Source organism: Lynx canadensis, chromosome B1 (genome assembly GCF_007474595.2).
Source record: "Lynx canadensis isolate LIC74 chromosome B1, mLynCan4.pri.v2, whole genome shotgun sequence".
Classification (NCBI taxonomy): Eukaryota; Metazoa; Chordata; class Mammalia; order Carnivora; family Felidae; genus Lynx; species Lynx canadensis.
In genome coordinates, this window is record NC_044306.2 from 15,896,007 (window position 1) to 15,916,603 (window position 20,597).

A 20,597-nucleotide genomic window follows, 5' to 3' on the forward strand; every position below is an offset into this window, starting at 1 on the left:
CGGTGCTGACAGCAGTAAGCCCGATGTAGGGCTCGAACCCACGAACCACAAGATTATGACCTGAGCTAAAGTCAGATGCTCAAGCAACTGAGCCAGCCAGGTGCCCCTGGAAATTTTATTTTAAAAGTACTTAGCATAAGTTTTCTAGAATATTCTTAGGAGCCCGAAAGGAAGCCATACGCATCTCTGTGTCTTTGTCCAAGATTAGGCACAGACCACTCAGGTTGAGTTAGGCAGATAACTCAGTTGCCTTTTCTTGTTCCATGCAGATTCCCTTGGGTGTACCATTTGGGAAATAATGGTGTGGAATCCATCCCCCACTCTGCCCTGTTTTTCAGGCTATTAAATGTTTTTTCTTTCATTGTATTCCTCAACACCAGTTACTGTGGTTCCAAATAACTTTGATTTGTCACGTTGCTGAGGAAAAGCAGCCTGCCTCTGAACTTTCTACCACAAAGTGTTAGGGGAATCTAGTACTTTGGCTAAGTGTATTGTAATGATCTAGAACCTATATGCTAGGTACTCATTGTCGAATAGTCCATCGTTATAAGACAGTGTGGTTCACGTGACTTTTTCCCCCAGGACCCAGGAGGTGAGGCTGGTGAGGAAGCTGTAGATGAAGGCACCAGTCGAATTCATGAACAAGCCAGTTTTGCTGTAAACAAACTACGAGAACTAAATGAGAAACTTGAATATAAAAGGCAAGCTCTAAATTCTATTCAAAATGCACCAAAACCTGACAAGAAGGTAACTCTTTCGCTTTCAAGGTTGTCTTTGAAAGTTTCCATTTTTCTGATCTCATAAGTAGTAGTTTTCAGTTTATGTTGCAAAGCATCACTGTTTCTTTAAAACAAAAAATTGTATTTGTACGCTCCATGGTTACTTTTTTGCATCTAGTATAGAGTTAGAAAAGCACTTGTTTTCAGTCTTCTGTGCTTTGGGGTTCTCTCCGGTCATCCGTGGTGAGCAGCCCTGTGCTCTCTTACCTGGCTTGCCTGTGGTACCTTTGCAGAAGAGGGCAAAGCACTTCCTTGTGCCAGACCCATTTCTGGAAGTACATTAACTTTTCAAGGACAATTATCTTACTTTTATTTTTCTTTCAAATGCTGTGAGTCACAATTTAGAGAACCTCACAGAATGACACAAGAAATAAATTGTTTTGCTAAAAGCCAACAGAATTGGAAAGTTTAAAAATGTAAACAGCATCTCCCCAGCTGGCATTTCTCAAACCCGTGCAGTGGCGTGGCTTTTTGCTTTGTGTTTATGCGTCTTTGGCCACCCAACAGGGAGATGTCTCTGTTACAGGTATGGCTGGTGCGCTTCAGTCTGCCAAACTGACCTCCTCTGGCACTTTCTGAGGGTGTGTTCGGCAACATAAGTGACGAGTAAATGCATGATGCTCTGCTGGTCACTGTGGAGAACCAGTGACCTATAGAGCTGCCAGCCTCCCTAAGGAGGGAGCAAACATGCTGATTGTGGAACCAAAATATCCTCACAGGAATATGAAGCAGGGTGGTCACAGCTCTGATGGTAATAAAATGCAGGACAAGGTTTAGGCTGCGAGTGCTTCCTGGAGGCTTTTTGAGAAAGGAAAGAGTCCTCGTAGCTGGCATGTTCAGGAGAGTTTTAAGGCAAAGCTTCTGCCCTCAAACTATAGGTTTTCTAATGAAAGAGGTCCAAGGGGATGATGAGCATGCTTTCTCTTTTTTTTTAAATTACTTTTTTAAAGTGTGGCAAAATAGACATCACCTGAATTTACCATTTTAATCGTTTCAAGTATACACTTCAGCATCGGTCCGTTCACATTGTTATGCAACCATCACTACCATCCATCTCCTGAAATTGTTTCATCTGGCAAGACTGAAACTTTGTGCCCCTTAAATAACACTTTCCATCCTCCCGTCCCCAACCCCCTGGAAACTACTCTTCTCCATTCTACCTCGTATGAATTGAACTACTCTTAAATACATCATGAATGGAGGCATACTGTATTCATCCTTTTGTGACTGGCTTCTTTCCCTTAGCCTAAGGTCTCAAGGTTCGTTCGTATTATACCGAGTGTGAGAATTTCCTTCCTTTTTAAGACTGAACAATTTTCCATTGCATGTACATACAGCATTTGGTTTATCCGTTCACCCATCAGTGGACGTTGGTTTGGCTTCCACCTTTTAAGTTTTGTGAATGATGTTACCACGAACGTGGGTACAAATACATTTTTGAGATCTTGCTTTCCATTCTTTGGAGCATGTGCTCAGAAGTGAAATTGCTGGGTCATAATTGCCGGGACAGTAATTCTGTCTTTAATTCTTAGAGGAATCTCCATACTGTTTTCCATATTGGCAGCACCATTTTATACCTTCTCACCAACAGTGTGTACGGTTTCCAGTTTCTCTATCTCCTCACCAGTAATTGTTGTTTTTCACTTTTTTTTTTTTATAGTAACTATCCTAATGGGCACGAGGTAGTATCTTATTGTGGTTTTGATTTGCATTTCACTAATGATTAGTTACATTGAGTATCTTTGCATGCGCTTTTTGGCCATTTATAGAATGTTTTTGGAGAAATGTCTATTCAAGTCCTTTGCCCGTTTTTGAATCAGACTGGTTTTTGTTTTTAAGTTTTAAGAGTTCTCTATATATTCTAGATGTTAGTACCCTATCAGATACGTGATTTTTAAATATTTGCTCTAATTCTGCGGGTTGCCTTTTTACTGTGTCAATAGTATTCTTTTCACAAAAGTTTTAAATTGTTATGAAGTCCCATTTTCCTATATTTTGCTGCCTGTGCCTTTTGTGTCATAGCCAAGAAGTTATTACCAGTTCAGTGTTCTAAAGCTTTCCCCCTGTGTTTTCTTCTAAGAATTTATAGTTTTAGCTCTTACGTTTAGGTCTTTGATGAATTTTGAGTTGTCTATTATTTATGGTGTTAGGTAAGTGTCCAACTTCATTGTTTTGCTTATGGGTATCCAGTTTTCTCAGCACTGTTTGTTGAGAATATTGTCCTTTTCCCATTGAATGGTGTTGGCACCCTTGTCAAAAATCACTTGACCATATATGCAAAGGTTTATTTCTTGCTGGTCTGTTCTATTCCATTGGTCTATATGTCTGTCTTTATGCCAGTACCATACTGTTTTGATTAGCGTAGCTGTGTAGTAAGTGTTGAAATCAGGAAGTATGAGCCCTCTAACTTTTGTTCTTCTTCAAGATTGTTTTGGCTATTCAGTCTGCTTTGAGATTCCATGTGAACTTTATGATGGATTTTTCTATTTTTGCAGAAAAAAAATCACTGGCATTGTGGTAAGGATTGTGTTGAATCTGTAGATCACTTTGAGTCATATTGACATCTTAGCAGTGCTTAGTCTTCTAATCCATGAACATTGAATATCATTCCATTTATTTGTCATCTTTAATTTCTTTCATCGGTGTTAGGTAGTTTTCATTGTAGAAATCTTTCACTTCCTTGTTTAAGTTAATTCCTAAATATTTTATTATTTTTATGCTATGGTAAATGGAATTGTTTTCTTAATTCCCTTTTTGGATTGTCCGTTGTTAGTGTATAGAAATGCAGCGGATTTTTGTCTGTTGATTTTGTACCCTGCTACTTTGCTGAGTTGTGTGGCATTTTAAGTGCTTTTGTAACTCTCAGGATGTTTTCCCTCTTGCAGATTGTTTTCAAGTTGAAGGAGGAAATAATTCTAATAGAGAAAGAACGCACGGACCTACAGCTGCACATGGCAAGAACAGATTGGTGGTGTGAGAACCTCGGAATGTGGAAAGCCTCCATCACCAGTGGAGAGGTAGGTCTGACTGCTTTTCCTCCAAGTTTACTTTAAGAGTATGATTTTGGAGGGGTACCTGGGTGGCTCAGTCGGTTGGGCATCCGACTTCAGCTCAGGTCATGATCTGATGGTTTGTGGGTTCAAGCCTTGCATCGAGCTCTGTGCTGACAGCTCAGAGCCTGGAGCCTGCTTTGGATTCTGTGTCTCCCTCTCTCTCTGCCCCTCCCCGCTTGCACTCTTGTCTGTCTCTCTCTCAAAAATAAGTAAACATTAAAAAAAAAATAAAAAAGAATATGATTTCGGGGTGCCTGGGTGGCTCAGTCAGTTGAGCAAAGCTTTGACTTCAGCTCAGGTCATGATCTTGCAGTTTGTGAGTTCGGAGCCCCGCATCAGGCTTGCTGCTCTCAGCGCAGAGCCTGCTTCAGATCTTCTGTTCCCCTCTGTCTCTGTCCCTCCCCCAATTGCACTCTCTCTCAAAAATAAATAAAAACATTTAAAAAAATTTAAAAAATGAGTATGATTTTATAAGACAAGATTTTGTCCTACAGAATTAAGGTTGAGGATAGAAAAGTTACGTTTGCTCTTACAGACTGCATTTGTCCCCCTTCTTTCCTCACTGTTCTCACTCTGTCTTACTACCCTTGACTGTGAGCTGTACTAGGGCTGCCTGGCATAGATCTGATCTCTCTCCATTTCAGGTTGTTCTTGTTCACTGGAATTGTAAGCACCTTTCAGATAGGGACAGGTAATGTCCTTGAATTGCCATTTTCTTTTGCCATTGAGGGTTGAAATAAAATGGAAGGGCATTATTTGAAATTTGGTGGTGAAAAATTAAAAAGTTTAAGTGTTTCTGATTGTTCCATTCTGCTGACTTCAATTACTTAAATCTCAATTGCTCTAAGATCTTTAATAATGAATATTTTTTGCTTTGACTTAGAAAATATTTTGCTATTCTTTGAGGGATATGGGTATCAATTTCCAGAATATGCTGTATCCCTTTTGTCTGTAAAAAGAATTTCTCTTCAAGGAGTGATGCATATAAGCATTTCCACTGTTGACAACTTCTTTGTTCCCACCTGGTTTACTATCAGTCACGTGGAAATCTGGAGACGAAGGTCAGGTCCACACAAATAACGAGATCATGAGGAACACAGTGTTAATGTTTTGTTCCACTATTATTTCAAACGGCTTATGAAAATACTTAACTCCTTAGATTTGTAAGGGCGTGTTTGTACACTTTATCTTTGTTCTTCTCTGTCTTGCCCATCAGCCCGGTGGCTTCACACGCTCTCTGTGGTGGTGGGGTGGGGGTTGCTTAAGATTCACAACCCTAAGTTCACCTCTAGATTGGATAGCACGCAATTCATGTTCTCCGAGAACAGCTCTGAAAGCACACCCACGACAGGAGTGCGTCACTGGGTGCTGCACCGGCTCTTTGGTACTTGTGAGCACTCCCATTACGGTGAGCTGCAGGAGCTTGCCGTGGTACCGTGGTCACCGAAAAGATAATGGCAATGGACCCTGAAGGGTCACCTGACCGCCGGAGTTTGCAAGGCAGCCCTGCATGGGAATGTGTGGAAGATGTATCTACGTCGCACCAGATTCTCTTGAGCTCTGATCCTGGCTGACACCCATACTAGCTGTGTGATCCTAGGACAGTCCAGGGACCCTGTGTGTGTCCTCACCTCCTGCATCCTCACAGTGGGGTAATGGTCCTATGCCACGGGGCTCCGTGGGTGCTCAGTGTGTCTTGTGTCTCTTTCCTTTGCCTTTCTTATTGACTCTTTGTCTCTAATTTGATTGATGATACTAATTCAAGCCTAAATTCAGTATTTTCTTTTTGTTTCTAATCTATTTATGTTAAGTATAATAATGGCCTATTTCTGAATTATGATATCGTGTGTGTGTGTGTGTGAATTATCTAAGTTGGGAGGTAGAGGAAATTATATCTTTCAATGTAAAATTTCATGAAAATTGAAATCATGGTTTGTTGAATCCAGAAATTAAACTGGGGAAGGCTTTATCCTTTTCTGAGACAGGTTTTAGCATATCTTACACCTTTTTGCTTTCTGTTAATTTGTTTTTTTCCAACGTTTTTTTTTTATTTTTTTTTATTTTTGGGACAGAGAGAGACAGAGCATGAACGGGGGAGGGGCAGAGAGAGAGGGAGACACAGAATCGGAAACAGGCTCCAGGCTCCGAGCCATCAGCCCAGAGCCTGACGCGGGGCTCGAACTCACGGACCACGAGATCGTGACCTGGCTGAAGTCGGATGCTTAACCGACTGCGCCACCCAGGCGCCCCATCTGTTAATTTGTTTTTTCAAAGGAATACACTTAGGATGTTAAGTCTGCTGTATTAATTTTCTTTTGATATGTAACAAATGACCACGTTTCATGGCTTAAAACAGTGTCCACTGATTGGCTCGCAATTCTGCAGGTTGAAAGTCCAGCACCGTATGATGGTGTCCTCTACTCATTGTATCCCGAGGCTGAAGGCAGCGTATTGGCCAGACTGAGTTCTTGTCTGGAGACTCTGAGGAAAAAGCCACTTCCAAGCTCATTTAGGTCGTTGGCAGGATTCAGTTCCATGTGGTTGTAGACCTGAGGTCTCGTCTCTGGCTGTCAGCGGAGGCCCTGCCACGTCCTTTCCACCTGCCCCTCTCCATCTTCACTCCAGCACCACATGCCGAGTCCTTCTTGCGCTTCCTGTCTTTCTGACTTCCTGTCCTCCTACCGTCCCAGGGAGTGTCTCTGCTCTTCAGGGGCTTGTATGATTAGGTTAGACCCATCCGGGTAGTCTCCCTTCTTTAAGGTCAGCTGTCAAATATAGCATGACCTAATCGCAGGAATGGACACCATATTCACAGTTCCAGGGATGATGCAGGGTGTAGCCACCAAGGGGTGGGAAATCTTGGGGAGTATTTAGAAATCTTGCCTACCACATCCGCTAACCATGCTTTTTGTTGTTGTGGTGTCTGTTTTTTCCAAGGTTACAGAAGAGAATGGTGAGCAAATGCCCTGTTACTTTGTCATGGTAAGCTTACAAGAAGTTGGCGGAGTTGAAACTAAGAACTGGACCGTCCCTAGAAGGCTCAGTGAGTTTCAGAATTTACACCGGAAACTTAGTGAGGTATGAATACTCATGAATACAAGGTTTAGAATTACAAGCAAGAAGATATTTAAGAGCTCATTTCAATTTTTTACATATAAGGAAACTGATCATTAACCTTTGTCCCTTCGCTATGGATACTGGCAAAGTGGCTTTTTCAGTCCAACATTTGGAAATTAACTCCTAGCTCAGATGGTTTAGAGTAGATCCTTCAGGACAAAGAACTGTCTGATCTCCACGAAGCCTCAGAGAACCCCAGAGCTGAAAGAGAGCTAGGGGTCATCTAGGGCCCCCGGTTTTGAGGCTGCCAGTTGTGACCCATTAGTGGGAAGTGAAATCAGTTATTGATTGCAGCAGTGGACAGAGCATAGAATATATTGAATTTCAGCACAAAAAGTAAGGGAGTCATACAGTGTCGTGGTTGAAAGCATAGACTCAGGAGCAAGACTGCTTGAGTTTGGACTGTGGCTATACTGTTCAGTAGCTATATGACCTGGGACTTGTCACTCTGTCTCTCTGTCCCTCTTCTTCCTCATCAGTAGAATACGAATATCCATAGCATCTACCTCTCCCATCTCACAGATTTGTGAGAATTAAGAGAATACGTTTATCCAAAGCATTTAGAAGAGAGTGTTTCGCATAATAAACGTTATTGTGTCGGTGGTGGTAGCAGTGGTAGTAATGAACACTGTTTCATAGAACTTCTCAGCTTTACATGTGGATTATATTATCTGTGTGGATATGCATTTATACATATGCAGGCTGCAATGTAGCATGTACTTCCTAATGTGAGTTTTAGTTAGAAACGTTAGAAAGCTTCTAATCTAGGTCACTTCTTTTATTTTAAGGTGAGAGGAACTGACCCCAGAGAGTTTGGTCAATTTATCATAGGACGTGTACATAGTGGCCAAACCAGGATTGGAATCCGGGTCATCTTACTTTCCATTCCTTGTTCTTCCATCTTTCTCAGGAACTGCGTCTTCTCTAACTCTCCCCCTCCTGGAGGTGACTGCCCTCTTCCCCAGCAACTGAAAAGCTTTTCAGTCACGTCTACTTTTGTTTCTGTTTATTGTTCTCTGGCTTAGAATGAACTGACTCTTGGTAAAATCCTGTGGTCACCTATCAGACTCGTCTTCTGCAAATGAAATATGTCTATTTCCTATAACCTTTTCTCCTGAGGGGATTTTTTTAAACTTTTTTTTTTTTTTTTTAATTTTTTTTTTTTTCCAACGTTTATTTATTTTTGGGACAGAGAGAGACAGAGCATGAACAGGGGAGGGGCAGAGAGAGAGGGAGACACAGAATCGGAAACAGGCTCCAGGCTCTGAGCCATCAGCCCAGAGCCCGACGCGGGGCTCGAACTCACAGACCGCGAGATCGTGACCTGGCTGAAGTCGGACGCTTAACCGACTGCGCCACCCAGGCACCCCTTTTTAAACCTTTTTAATCACTATCTTGTGAATACTATAACTTCTTCAAGTGCCTTTATTTTTTTTTTCGAATTTTCAAGTTTTATTTTCTATATGTCAGCTTTCTTATTAATACAGACTTTAATCTGATACAGACTGACCTCAATCAGACTGTTATTTCCATTCATAATTGGTTAAATCAGAGAAAAAGTTTAAATTAATTTTGAATATGTACCACCAAAAATAAATATCCACTTAATGTGAATCCGTTTTATGATATCAAAAGGTTTTTTCCTCCCCAAAGATTCTAAGATAAATTCAAGATTCCTTTGGCAAATGAAAAAAAAAAAAAAAACCTTCTAAAATAGTGAGCTTACAAAACAATGGGGATTACTAGGCATACTTACTGTAAGAGAAAATATGTCTAATGAAAAGGAAATTTAAAACATGACCTTAAACTTTTATGAAAAATTTTAACAAGGCCTTTACTTATTTACTTTACCTGTTCCATAAATACCAGAAGAGAAATTGGACAGTTTGTAACGACACTTAGAAAAATTGTTTTCCATAAAGCCAACTTAGATATCTTTCCCTTTGACTCCTTCTTCCAGTCCCCCTTTACTCTGCTGAAGAGCTATTCATTTCTTCCAGAGTTTTGGTTGGGTGGGCGGGTTCCAGACTGACCCAACTTTCCAGATAGGGAGTTCCTGCAAAGGGTTTTCCCATCACTGGATCTGTGACTTGTCCAACTTTGAAAACGATCTCGGCCAGTTCATGTTTTACCTGCTTTGTTCGTGGGACAGTGGAGCTTTGAGAAGCACGATATCCCCAACAGTGTGTTGCTAAAGAGCATCATGAGCAAAATAGACTTTTCCCTTATTAAAATACTTTAATCAATAGGGATCCCAAACAAGCCTGGTCACTCTCACTTTGGCTGGTTTTTGCCTTGCCGTTCCGATCGCCTTCTCCACGATGCATCTGGCATGGACAGATGAACGAACACTGACATCAGTGGCTTTGGTCACTTCCCGCTCTGCTTTCCCTGCACGCATCCTCTATAACTTCTTCAAATGCTTTTAAAAATCACAACCAAGTGTCCGACTATGGTACTTCTTCAGTGGACTGTGGTCACCCTGGTAGTGTGGAAAGCAAACTGCCATCTCGATAGAGGATTAAATTTTTGCCAAAATTGTCGAGTACAATTGACACTGCAGAAAAATGTGTTGTTTGCCCTGTGACAAACCATTGTGAAGCCAAGTTTAGGGTCAGTCTAGTTGCTGACGAAAACAGAAGGAGAAAAAGGAATTGAGAGGAGGTTTTGAAATAAAATGTATGTGGAAAATATTCTTAGAAAACCAGAAACAAGTAGATCAAAGACTTAGAGGAAATAAGCCTTATAAAATTCCATGTCTGTCATTTTTCTCCTCTCTTTAGCTGATCACTGGGTTCTTTTCTCACCCTTAGAAATTAGCATCTTGTGAGTTGTCATGTTTTTGTATGTGAATGCTTTCTGTTGACAGTTGGGACAGGAAGCACCTTTTCGGGTCCCCAGGGAAGTGCAGTCTTCCCTTCTGACGCTCACTGCCTGTTTCGTTTCTCTACGACTGTTCCCTGAGTCGGAACCCTGGTTTATGTACAGCCTTGGGCACGTGCCGTTGTACTGCTGGTCCTTTAGTGGGCTGCGAGGGAAGGGCCAGTTTTCCCTCTCCCGGCACCCGAAGCACTTGCATGCACTTGCTCTGACTGACTTGTCCCACGCGTTCTCCTGCTACGGCCAGGCCAGCGGGTGCTCCTGTGCCCCTTCTGTGCACCAAGGGTCAGCAGCACTGAAGGCTGTGGCAGGCAGACTCTGTGCTCCCTGACTTGTCGATGCCAGCTGGTTTCATTAAGCACATTCAGATGGCCCCAGTGCCTTCATGAAGGCCAGCGTTTGGAAATGGGGGCAGAGTCTGGAGAGTTTGGAAATTGGCACAAAGAACACAGACTGTGTGGTCAGATGGATCTGGGTTTTAATCCTGATCGTCAGTTGTATCCTATGTAGAACAGGAATGAATAGTCATTGCCAACTCTTAGAGCTGTTGGTACAGACGCCATGCTTCTAGCACAGTGTCTGGCAGAATGTAGGCCTTCATCCACAAAGGGAAGTTTTATTATTTATTAATATGCAGTATTATTATTAATATGGTTACATTGTGAAAGGCGGTAAGAAAGCTACAAGCCCAGTTACTCTTTCTTTCCGTTGTATTCTTTTGTCAGCTTTGATAACTTGTCCACACGTGGAGATGTTGTAAACAAAGCACATCCTAACAGAAAAACCGTCTGTGAGCCGGGTGTGCCCGCCTAGAGCACTGGGCTGCTTCGTGTTGCACAAATCCACCCGATTGGCCTGGCCTCAGGGCTGCCCGGCTTCCAGGCCTTCGTGGGCCTACGGGTGCGCTTTAGACTTTTTTCATCAAATGTCCTGCTCCTCCTCATTCCTTGGAGCCGGATTAGAACAGGAGGGTTTTCAAGGTCTTAAATCTCAAGAGGAATAAGAACAGGAAGATACTTGGTTTGTTCTAATTATAAATCTAAACTCCCCCCCCCCCCCAAGATATAAATATGACTGAGATGCTAACATTTAATGTTTTCTTCCACAGTGTTTCCCTTCTTTAAAAAAAGTCCAGTTGCCTTCTCTTAGCAAGCTGCCTTTCAAATCTATAGATCACAAGTTTATGGAAAAGTCAAAGAATCAATTAAATAAGTTTTTACAGGTAAGCAACTGAAATGTTTTGGATCCAAGAGGAAAAATTAGTTATTTTGGGGTTAAACTGTCATTATTCTAAGATCTTGCTCATTAGCTTCCTGTGCTCGCTGGTCATGCCAGATCCTCAAAATATCTTTGGTTGGCTTATTTGTTTGTCATGAAAGTATACTACACACACAAAATATAAAAAATATAAAATATGTACAGTACAGAAATCACGCGTACAACTGTGTCCTCCTTCACACCCTGAGCACACCGTGCACGCACTAGCACCCAGTCCGGGAAATAGGATACTGCCAGTGCCTCCGGCTTTCTTCCTGTCATTGCCCCCGACCCCGACCGGGGGCTGTGATGATCCTGACTTCTGACAGCCCAGATACACTTGTTTTTGCATTTTGTATAAATGGAATCATGCAGTATGGACTCCTATGTGTCTGACCTCTTTCACTCGACACTGTGTTCAGGGGACTCTGGCCCGCAGTGCTGTTCTGGCCGCGGATCGTTCGTTTTCACTATTGTGTAGATTTCCCACTGTGCGAACATATTGTACTCTATTCATTCTGTTTTTGACAAGCATCTGCATGGTTTCCGGTTGAGGCCATTTATGAAGAGAGCTTCTAGAAACTTCTAGTACTTGTCTTTTGGTGAATATATGTCGTGTAATACCTACGGGTCTGAGTTTCTTAGTTTTATGAAGTCGTTGTAGCAGTTTTTATACTGTCACCCCAGAATGTAAGGGTTCTGATTGCTCCCCATCGCCATTGCCACTGACTCTCTGCCGTGTTCTTTAAAGAAAAAAAAATGCTTATTTATTTATTTTGAAAAACGTGCACATGTGCGCGCATGCAAGTGGGGGAGGGACGTAGAGAATCCCAAGCAGGCTCCACCCTCAGCGCGTAGCCCGATCTCATGACTGACTGCGAGATCACGGCCATGAGATCACAACCTGAGCCAATGTGGACACTCAATTGACTGAGCCATTCAGGGGCCCTGCTTTGTTCTTTTTAATCATCCTGGTGGGTGTGTGGTAGTATCTTGTTATGGTTGTAATTTGCATTTCCCTGACAGCTAATGATATGAACCACCAGTCTGTATGTCTTTGGCCATTTGGATAGTTTCTTTCGTGAAGGGTCTGGCCAAGTCGAGTCTGCTTTTCTGTCCTGTCTCCTGTCTTTTCCCTACCACTTTGTGGGAGTTCTGCATGTGATTTGGACATAAATCTTATCAAACCGTTTATGTTGCAGATACCTTCTCCCTTTCTGTGGATGGCCTTTTCGCTCTCTTAATGACTTATTTTAATGAACTGAAGTTCTTAATTTTAATTTAGTCCAAAATACCAATTTTTTCTCTTGTGGTTTTGCCTTTCTGCTTCTTAGGAAATCTTTGCCTACTCTGAGGTCCTAAAGACCTTCTCCTAAGTTCCTCTGAATGCTTTATTATTTGTCTTCAGTCTGTTTTTAGAGAATAAGGCCAAAGATACACGATCCTTAGTAGCAACCACTATATATTTTTCCTTTGCTGGGCCCTCTATATATGCAGAGTATAGTTAAGTTACTCAAACCATGGACCCCCAAAGCTCTTTTTGGAGGCATTGAACTTTGCCTTGTGAAACACTTTTTGCCTATATATGGTAGCTAGAAGTCCTGAGATTTTAAATAGTGGATGTTGCCAAATTCTTAGTAAAGGCTATATTCAAATATAGTCGTTGAATCAGAAGTATGGGTCGTTGTTAAAATAAGTTAACGTCAGGGGCGCCTGGGTGACTCAGTTGGTTAAGCATCTGATTTCGGCTCAGGTCATGATCTCACAGTTTGTGAGTTCTAGCCCTGCGTCGGGCTCTGTGCTGACAGCTCAGAGCCTGGAGCCTGCTTCAGATTCTGTCTCCTTCTCTCTCTGCCCCTCCCCCACTCGTGCTCTTTCTCTCAAAAATAAATAAATGTTGAAAAAAAAATTTTATAAAAAAATAAGTTAATGTCAGAGTTGCTTTGACTTTTTTCCCCTTATATTCATATCTTCTTCTTTCCCTCTGTCTCTGTCTGTCTCTCTCTAAATATGTTCGTATGTGTGTATTCTAAAGTTTTCCAAGATACAAATTATGTTATTTCCCAAGGGAAATTTTTGTTTCCTAAAATTATTTTTTATAATATTATATAATATGTGTGTATAGTATATAATATATAAACCTCCCTTGGGAAATAAAACAATTTGCACCGTAGAAAAATGTTCTGAGTTTAATTATGGCAGAACTGGGTTAGAGAATCATCAAAATGCTCTTACAAGAGAATTTAAAACTGAAATCCTACCATTTTGTTGCTGATTCAGAATGTCTAGGAAATCATTAAACCCACTCCAACATAGTAACCGATTGAATCATTCAGATGAGTTAAAGATCTTGTTCGTGAAACAAGACACAACACTCTGTGCCTGCACTTTCTGGGTGCAGGGAGGGCGGATATGTACCCTTATTGGATTGTGGGTGATGGAAATGGGTTAGTTAGTTCTGCTGTTGTGCCAGGAGAGAAACCACACTCTGTGACCCTGCTGCCACTGGTAGGTCATGTGGGCACAGCCCAGAGCAAGAATAACCTGCAGCTAAGCCAGATGAAACTAGTTCCAAGTGGCCTTTTGTCTTGTAATCAAGAGGTTTTCAAGCCAGGAAGTACAGATTTGGATTGTTTTCCCATTTCCTCAAAGACTATTTGAAAGCACTAACTATTGAATGTATTTCGGAAGGTTACACTGCAGACTATAATTTCAAATATTATCCCACCAACTGCAAACAGGAAAAGATGTAAAATGCTTAGTCTTTTATTGGGTTCACAGGACCTTCCACAAAAAGGGATTCCAGTGAGCACGTGTGTACTTGAATGTTTATTTATGAGAAATGGTTCCCTATTGAAGCAAACTAACCATACAGATATTTAATAATCTAGATAGTCATTCTCGGCCACGCATGTGTCTTTCTTCATTCCTGTGGACATATAGGAATAGACTGCTTACACCAGCCTTCCGCCTCCAGCGGTGCTCTGTCCTGCTTCTTGGTGTGTGTGTGCACAGCACTGTTCTTGGAGTGCCTTACACCTTTCTCCATCACCCCTTAACTGGATAGTCACCTTAGATCTTCACTAGAATAGGACAACGTGCTCTAGGTGTTTGTGGGAAGGAGTTGGGAATGGGATGCCATCCCCAAAGAGCTTAAACACTATAAAACCCCAGGGGGTGCCTGGCTGGCTCAGTTGGTAGAGCAAGCGACTCTTGATCTTGATCTTGATCTCAGGGTCGTGAGTTTGAGCCCCATGTGGGGGTAGAGGCTACTTAAAAAAAAAAGTTAAAAAACAATTATACCTTGCCCCACAGACATCTTTGAGAATTTCTGACTTTTCCTATGTATTTAATTTGATTATTTTCCTTCATAATCGAATATAATTTAGGCCAAAGTCTTATTACCCTTAATGATTTCTTTATATTGATTGTATTAAGTTCAAGACTTAGTCATTTCTTACTATCTTATAAAATAGTGCTGGAGAGTATAGATCAGCTAAGTGAAATCAAGTTAGGGGGAGAGTATCTCACTCCTTCTAATCTATCCTTACATACAAGTGAACATTTGATGCTCTGTAAAAGGAATAAAGGCCTATCTGTTGGGCTCCGGGGCCAGGGAAGGCGGTAGTGACACCCACTCCTCATCCGCATTAACCTCCTTCCCTCCATCTGAGTCAGAACGTTCCTATTTCCAGTCCAGTCTTCATGCAGGACACAGGAAGCTAATAACCACTGGAATGTTGGTCGCACCCTTGGACCCCCTGTCCCCTGTGTGGCAGTATGGGGTGTTCTCAGAAGTACTTGTTCTAGAGAAGGTCATAGAGTTTATCACATTTCAACCTTTGCCTGAACAAATGTCATGTGACTGTCAGGGACCAAGTCCACTGAGACTAGAACCTAACCTCTTGGGGCGCCTGAGTGGCTCAGTCGGTTAAGCGTCCGACTTCAGCTCAGGTCATGATCTCACGGTTCGTGAGTTCAAGCCCCGCGTCGGGCTCTGGGCTGACAGCTCAGAGCCTGGAGCCCACTTCAGATTCTGTGTCTCCCTCTGTCTGCCCCTCCGCTGCTTGCACTCTCTCACATTGTCTCAAAAATAAACATTAAAAAAAAAAAATTAGAACCTAACCTCTTCTGCCACCCCAGGCTGTCATAGCAGAAGCACAGTGCTCCCAGTGTCCCTCTACCCCAGAGAGATTACATCATAAATAGGGTACTATTTCCCTTTGGTCTCTTTTTTTTAAGTTTTTTTCAATGTTTATTTTTGAGAGAGAGTGACACAGAGCATGAGCAAGGGAGGGGCAGAAAGAGAGAGACACAGAATCCGAAGCAGGCTCCAGACCCCAGGCTGTCAGCAGAGAGCCCGACACGGGGCCCGAACCCACCAGCACCGAGATCATGACCCGAGCCGAAGTCGGACACCCAACTGACTGAGCCACCCAGGCGCCCCATGATTGGTCTCTTTAATCCTAAATCCTGTATTGTGTTTTTTCGAGTATTTATTTGTTTGTTTTTTATTTAAGGTTTATTTTTGAGAGAGAGGGAGAGAGAGATCACAAGTTGGGGAAGGGCAGAGACAGAGGGAGACAGAATCCCAAGCAGGCCTCGTGCTGTCAGCGCGTAGAGGGTCCTTGCGCAGTGGGTGGTGTATAAGGTGTTCCAACACAGGCGGGTGAAGGTGACGTTCAGAGGCGGTGGCCACAGGTCTGTCAGCTGTGTGCAAAGCAGGAGTTCTTTGTTGTGGTGCAAACCGAGTGCGTTCTGTTGTCCACGCCGCATCCCCCACGAGCAGGATGATTAGGGTGCTCCACTTTCCCAGGAGAGGGTCGAGATCACTGCAATTAATCTCAGATGTTCTGTTTCAGCAGAAGAGGGAAGTGGTTTGGGGTTCAGAATCGGGGAGGTAAATCCCCAGCGCAGTCCTCTGTGCCTCGCTCGCCTGTATCTGTGCTGGTTTCCAGCAGTTTAGGTGTAGTCCTCGCTGGGAGTAACCCACCCTCTTTCCTCCGCAGAATCTGCTTTCAGATGAAAGACTGTGTCAGAGTGAAGCACTTTATGCCTTTTTGAGCCCTTCTCCTGACTACCTCAAGGTTATTGATGTGCAGGGGAAAAAATCCACTTTTTCATTATCCTCATTTTTGGAAAGACTTCCTCGCGACTTCTTCTCACATCAAGAGGTAAGCTGTTGAAAGGTGCCATTTTTTTAAAAAAATGTTTGTTTATTTTGAGAGAGAAACAGAGAGAGACAGAGATGGAGAAAGTGGGGGAGGGGCAGGGAGAGAGGGAGAGACAGAGAATCCCAAGCAGCCTCCACGCTCACTGTGGAGCCAGACCCAAGGCTCTATCTCAGGACCGTGAGATCATGACCTGAGCCGAAATCGGTAGTTGGATGTTCAACTGACTGAGCCACACGTGCACCCCAGTTGTGCCATTCTTGCAGACTTAGGCACATCTTTTTGAAGGCTGTTTTAAGTACCAGATATTTGTTGAAAGCATGCTACTGGTGGGGCGTCGGGGAGCAGGTACATCCATTTTCAGTTATTATGGCTGTCATACTTTGGGGACACCTGCTTGTGCTCCCCTATAAGCCACTTGCAAGAGTTATGATACAGCAAAGAGTAATAACAAGATCGGTAGGCGAAATGTGGATGCGAAGTTGTTTGGGAGCCCCTGTAAAAGTGGTGGACCAGTCATCCCTGGAGATGTGGGTCGTCATTATGGGGAGGCTGGTATGAGAGGGACAGTCAGTAGGTCATGGGACTAGAGAGGAGGGCGTCTGGAGGGAGCTAATTAATGGAATATTAGGCAAAAAGCAGAAGGCGCCGGGGGCAAGGTCATGCCAAGCTGAGGTGGTCAGAACTTATTTTCAGGGCATGGAAGGTCATGGAATATTCTGAAGGAAGATGAGTCTAGGAGTGACATTCATGGGTAAGGAAGTGAATAGAGAGAGGCTGCAGACATTTGCAATCTTGTATTCTAAATTTTTTTTTTTTAATGTTTATTTATTCTTGAGACGGAGACAGAACATGAACAGGGGAGGGGCAGAGAGAGAGGGAGACACAGAATCTGAAACAGGCTCCAGGCTCTGGGCTGTCAGCACAAAGCCTGACGCGGGGCTCAAACCCACGAGCTGTGAGATTATGACCTGAACTGAAGTCGGACTCCCAGCCGACTGAGCCACCCAGGCACCCCAACGATCTTGTGTTCTAGAGCTCAGGCTTCCCTGCAGAGCCAGCTCCTAGCTATGTTTAGGACACTGAAGCCCCATCTTTGGCTCTTCAGCAAATTGCTCAAGACCATTGCTGAAATTTGGTGTCTCCTTATGGAGACATTCATTACCTCCTTGGCGTTCATCGCCAAATGCTACTGTCTCTTCGCCAGGATTGGTTTAATGAGTTCGGACAGAAGGCGTGGATGATGGACAGGAGCATGCTACTTTACTGCATTCTGAGCTGAGAGAAATCTGGACACCCCACAGAGCATATCCACACCGGTGCTCGGGTCTCTGTGGAAACCTGCTCACCCCCCAAGCATCTCTCCCACCTCTGCCCCTCGGAGCCATATATGTCATGTCTGCCCGTAGTCGGTTAGCTTTCCTCCATGACCTCCCGTTTATTCCTGAACCTCTTGGAGTTTACCTTATGGCTCAGTCACTATGAGATTATCTCTAAGAGTGAGTGCCCACGGCCCGATCCAGTGGCTTCCTCTCTGTTTTCACCTTCTTCCCCCTCTTCTGCAGTATTTGATGTTGCTGTGAAGTTTTGGAAACTCCTCCTGCCTCTGACTTCTCAGTCCTTTCCCCTGCCCTGCCTGTCCCCCACAGTGCTGTTACTAGCCCTCTGCGTGGTTCACAGCTTCAGCTGTTGCCTCTGCAGACATCAGAATGATGCTCAGCTCTCCTTCCACTGCCTGTGTTTGTGCTTCTGTGACAGCACTTCGCCCCCTGTGTAGAAACAGCTGCATGTATATTTGTCATTCTCCCCAGATCGCTGTGGGCCGCCGAAAGTCTGGACCCACATCACCCCTATTTGCAGTAGCCTGGTACCTGGCAAATAATGAGTTTTGAACTGAAACTTGCTGATACACAGATCGGAAAATGAGATCTTGCAGTTTGTGAGTTCGAGCCCACGTCGGGCTCTGTGCTGACAGCTCGGAGCCTGGAGCCTGCTTCGGATTCTGTGTCTCCCTCTCTCTCTGCCCCTCTCTTGCTTACCCTCTGTCTCTGTCTCTGTCTCTCTGTCTCAAAAAATAAAATAAACGTCAAAAAAAAAAAGACATTTAAAAAGACAGGGAATTTAAAAAAACATTTTAACAGCGAATTTAAAATCATGACTTTTAAGTTAAAAAGGTTTACTTTTGAAACTCAAAATGGTTAGAAAACTATTTTGTTATCTACTAATTCACTCCTTACTAATACAGTGATAGAGGTTTTTCAAAATTATTTTAAACCTTGAATAAGCCTTTAACATCAAGCTTTTCCCTGGGGTTAGGTACACATTTTGCCCCGTGTTGAGAATGCATAGATTTCTGAATGTAGGAAAGTCAAATGAGTGTTTAAGGTTGAAATGTGAGCCCATAGGTTGGAATTTACATGTGAAAGAAAAGAACAACTCTAACAACTTTCTTGGATAAGTGACTTCCTCTGACCTTTCTGTACCCCCAGGAGGAGACAGAGGAGGACAGTGACCTGTCAGATTATGGTGATGATGTGGATGGGAGGAAAGATGCCTTGGCTGAGCCATGTTTCATGTTGATTGGGGAGATCTTTGAACTTCGAGGAAGTAAGCCTCTTTGTGATTTATTTAAGTGGTCACACACCCACACCCACCCACACACTCATAATACCCCTTTATTCCTGAATCACATTTGTATCTATATCCATTCACTCATCAGCAAACACATTTACGAGCCAACCAGATACTGTGGGAGAACTCGAGGCCACAACCTCTGTACTTGGGGAACTTTGGGTCCTGAGTTACCCTCTACCGTGTTCCTCTGAACACAGATAGAATGCTTTGAATTTCTTTTTTACGTGGTTTAGCATAGCCTCATTGCTTTATAATTGTGCATAGTCAGGGAAGGAGCCCTGTTGATAAAGGTAAGGTTTTGGTGCTGTGAGGTTGTACTCTGGTCAGGGACACAGGAAATGCCTCAGGCCTGCCTTTCAGCTACCTCTGTCCCTGTTGAGAAGTGGTTATCAGTGGAAGGGTGGGGGAATTTTGTCCCTCAGGGGACATTTGGTGATATCTGGAAACACTTTTGGTTGTTACAACCTGGGGGATGGTGCTCCTGGCATCTTGTGGAGAGAGGCCAGGGATGCCACCAAACCCCCTCCAGGGCCCGGGGCACCGCCCACAACAAAGAGCTGTCCTGTCCAAAAGAGCGCCAAGGTTGAGAAATGTCACCCTAGCGGTACCTGAGGGAGACGTACTTGGCAGAAACAAGGGCAAAAACAGAATCAAAGTATTCGTGTTAAGACCCACACAGGTGCTTCTCCCCCAGAGTATTACTTGGATAAAAGGTCAAACTGTACTGGGTGGCTGAGTCTTGAGTCCTGAATAGGTCCCTCTGCCCACGGTCACCTTCCACAGCCCCCCAACACTCTGAACCCTGAGATCAGTGTGCTCCGTGTACCGAGAGCCTCAGGACTAGCTAGAGATAGGACAGGTGCCTGAAGTCACAGCCGACCACCTACAAGAGGAAACCCATGTGAGGAGTAAGCATTGGTAAGGCCTCGTAATGCCACCAGCCAGTAATATGTTGTCCTGTCTTGTGCTGTCTACCCAGAGTAGCAGCTTTTCCCTTGGGGTGAAGAGTATGGGCTGGGGGTTGGTCCTGTATAGGAAACGGAGCTGGGCTTCCCTTCTTATTTGTATATCCCTTAATATATCACTTAAAGGATTATTAGCAGATGAAAAAACTTCAAGTACTATTGCAAGTTTGAGCATGTTTTATGTGTCTTGGTCCTCACCATCTACTGTGATGCCTCATCCGTAGTCAGTGATCAATAAAATGCCTGGATGGATGCACAGGCAAGAAAATTTTAAGTGCCAGAATTAATTATTTTAGTCATTAATAAGCCAGAGCTAAAACAATCAGCAAACGCTTTGGGAGCATATGTTTTAGAGATCACTCTGTAAGGAGAAAGAAAAGTATATCAGATGTAGCTTCTTTCTTCGGTGAACTTACACCGCAGGGGTTCCAAAAATGTAATTCGCATTAAGCCATAGACCCAGTTCTAAACTGCAGGCAGAGATTTATACATAAGGATGTTCATTTTAGCATAATTTCAATAATGGAAATTTGGAACTAGGCTAAACTTTAGAAATGGCGGATGGTTAAATGAAGAAGTAATCTGTGATAGAATATCATCCAAATACCAAAGATCCTTTCAGATGAAAAAGCTATCTATCCCTGTTCTATGTTTTAGAGGCTCTAAGATATATACTGATGTTTAACTAGGTACAGTGTAGGCAGGAAAAACTAGTTCTCCACCCAAAATCTGACTCTTCGT

General features: G+C 43.2%; 1 protein-coding gene and 1 pseudogene across 1 annotated transcript in view; one reads left to right on the forward strand and one right to left on the reverse strand.

Annotated features, from left to right (window-relative positions):
- The window catches only part of SNX25 (sorting nexin 25), a 131,210-nt gene that overhangs the window by 103,509 nt on the left and 7,104 nt on the right, over positions 1-20,597 (forward strand). Inside the window, exons 10-15 of the mRNA XM_030312132.1 lie at positions 583-747; positions 3,665-3,796; positions 6,770-6,910; positions 10,938-11,051; positions 16,096-16,260; positions 18,747-18,864. Coding sequence (XP_030167992.1) covers positions 583-747; positions 3,665-3,796; positions 6,770-6,910; positions 10,938-11,051; positions 16,096-16,260; positions 18,747-18,864 — 835 coding nt within the window. The remainder of the gene's footprint in view (positions 1-582; positions 748-3,664; positions 3,797-6,769; positions 6,911-10,937; positions 11,052-16,095; positions 16,261-18,746; positions 18,865-20,597) is intronic.
- LOC115511796 lies at positions 8,917-18,923 on the reverse strand (annotated as a pseudogene).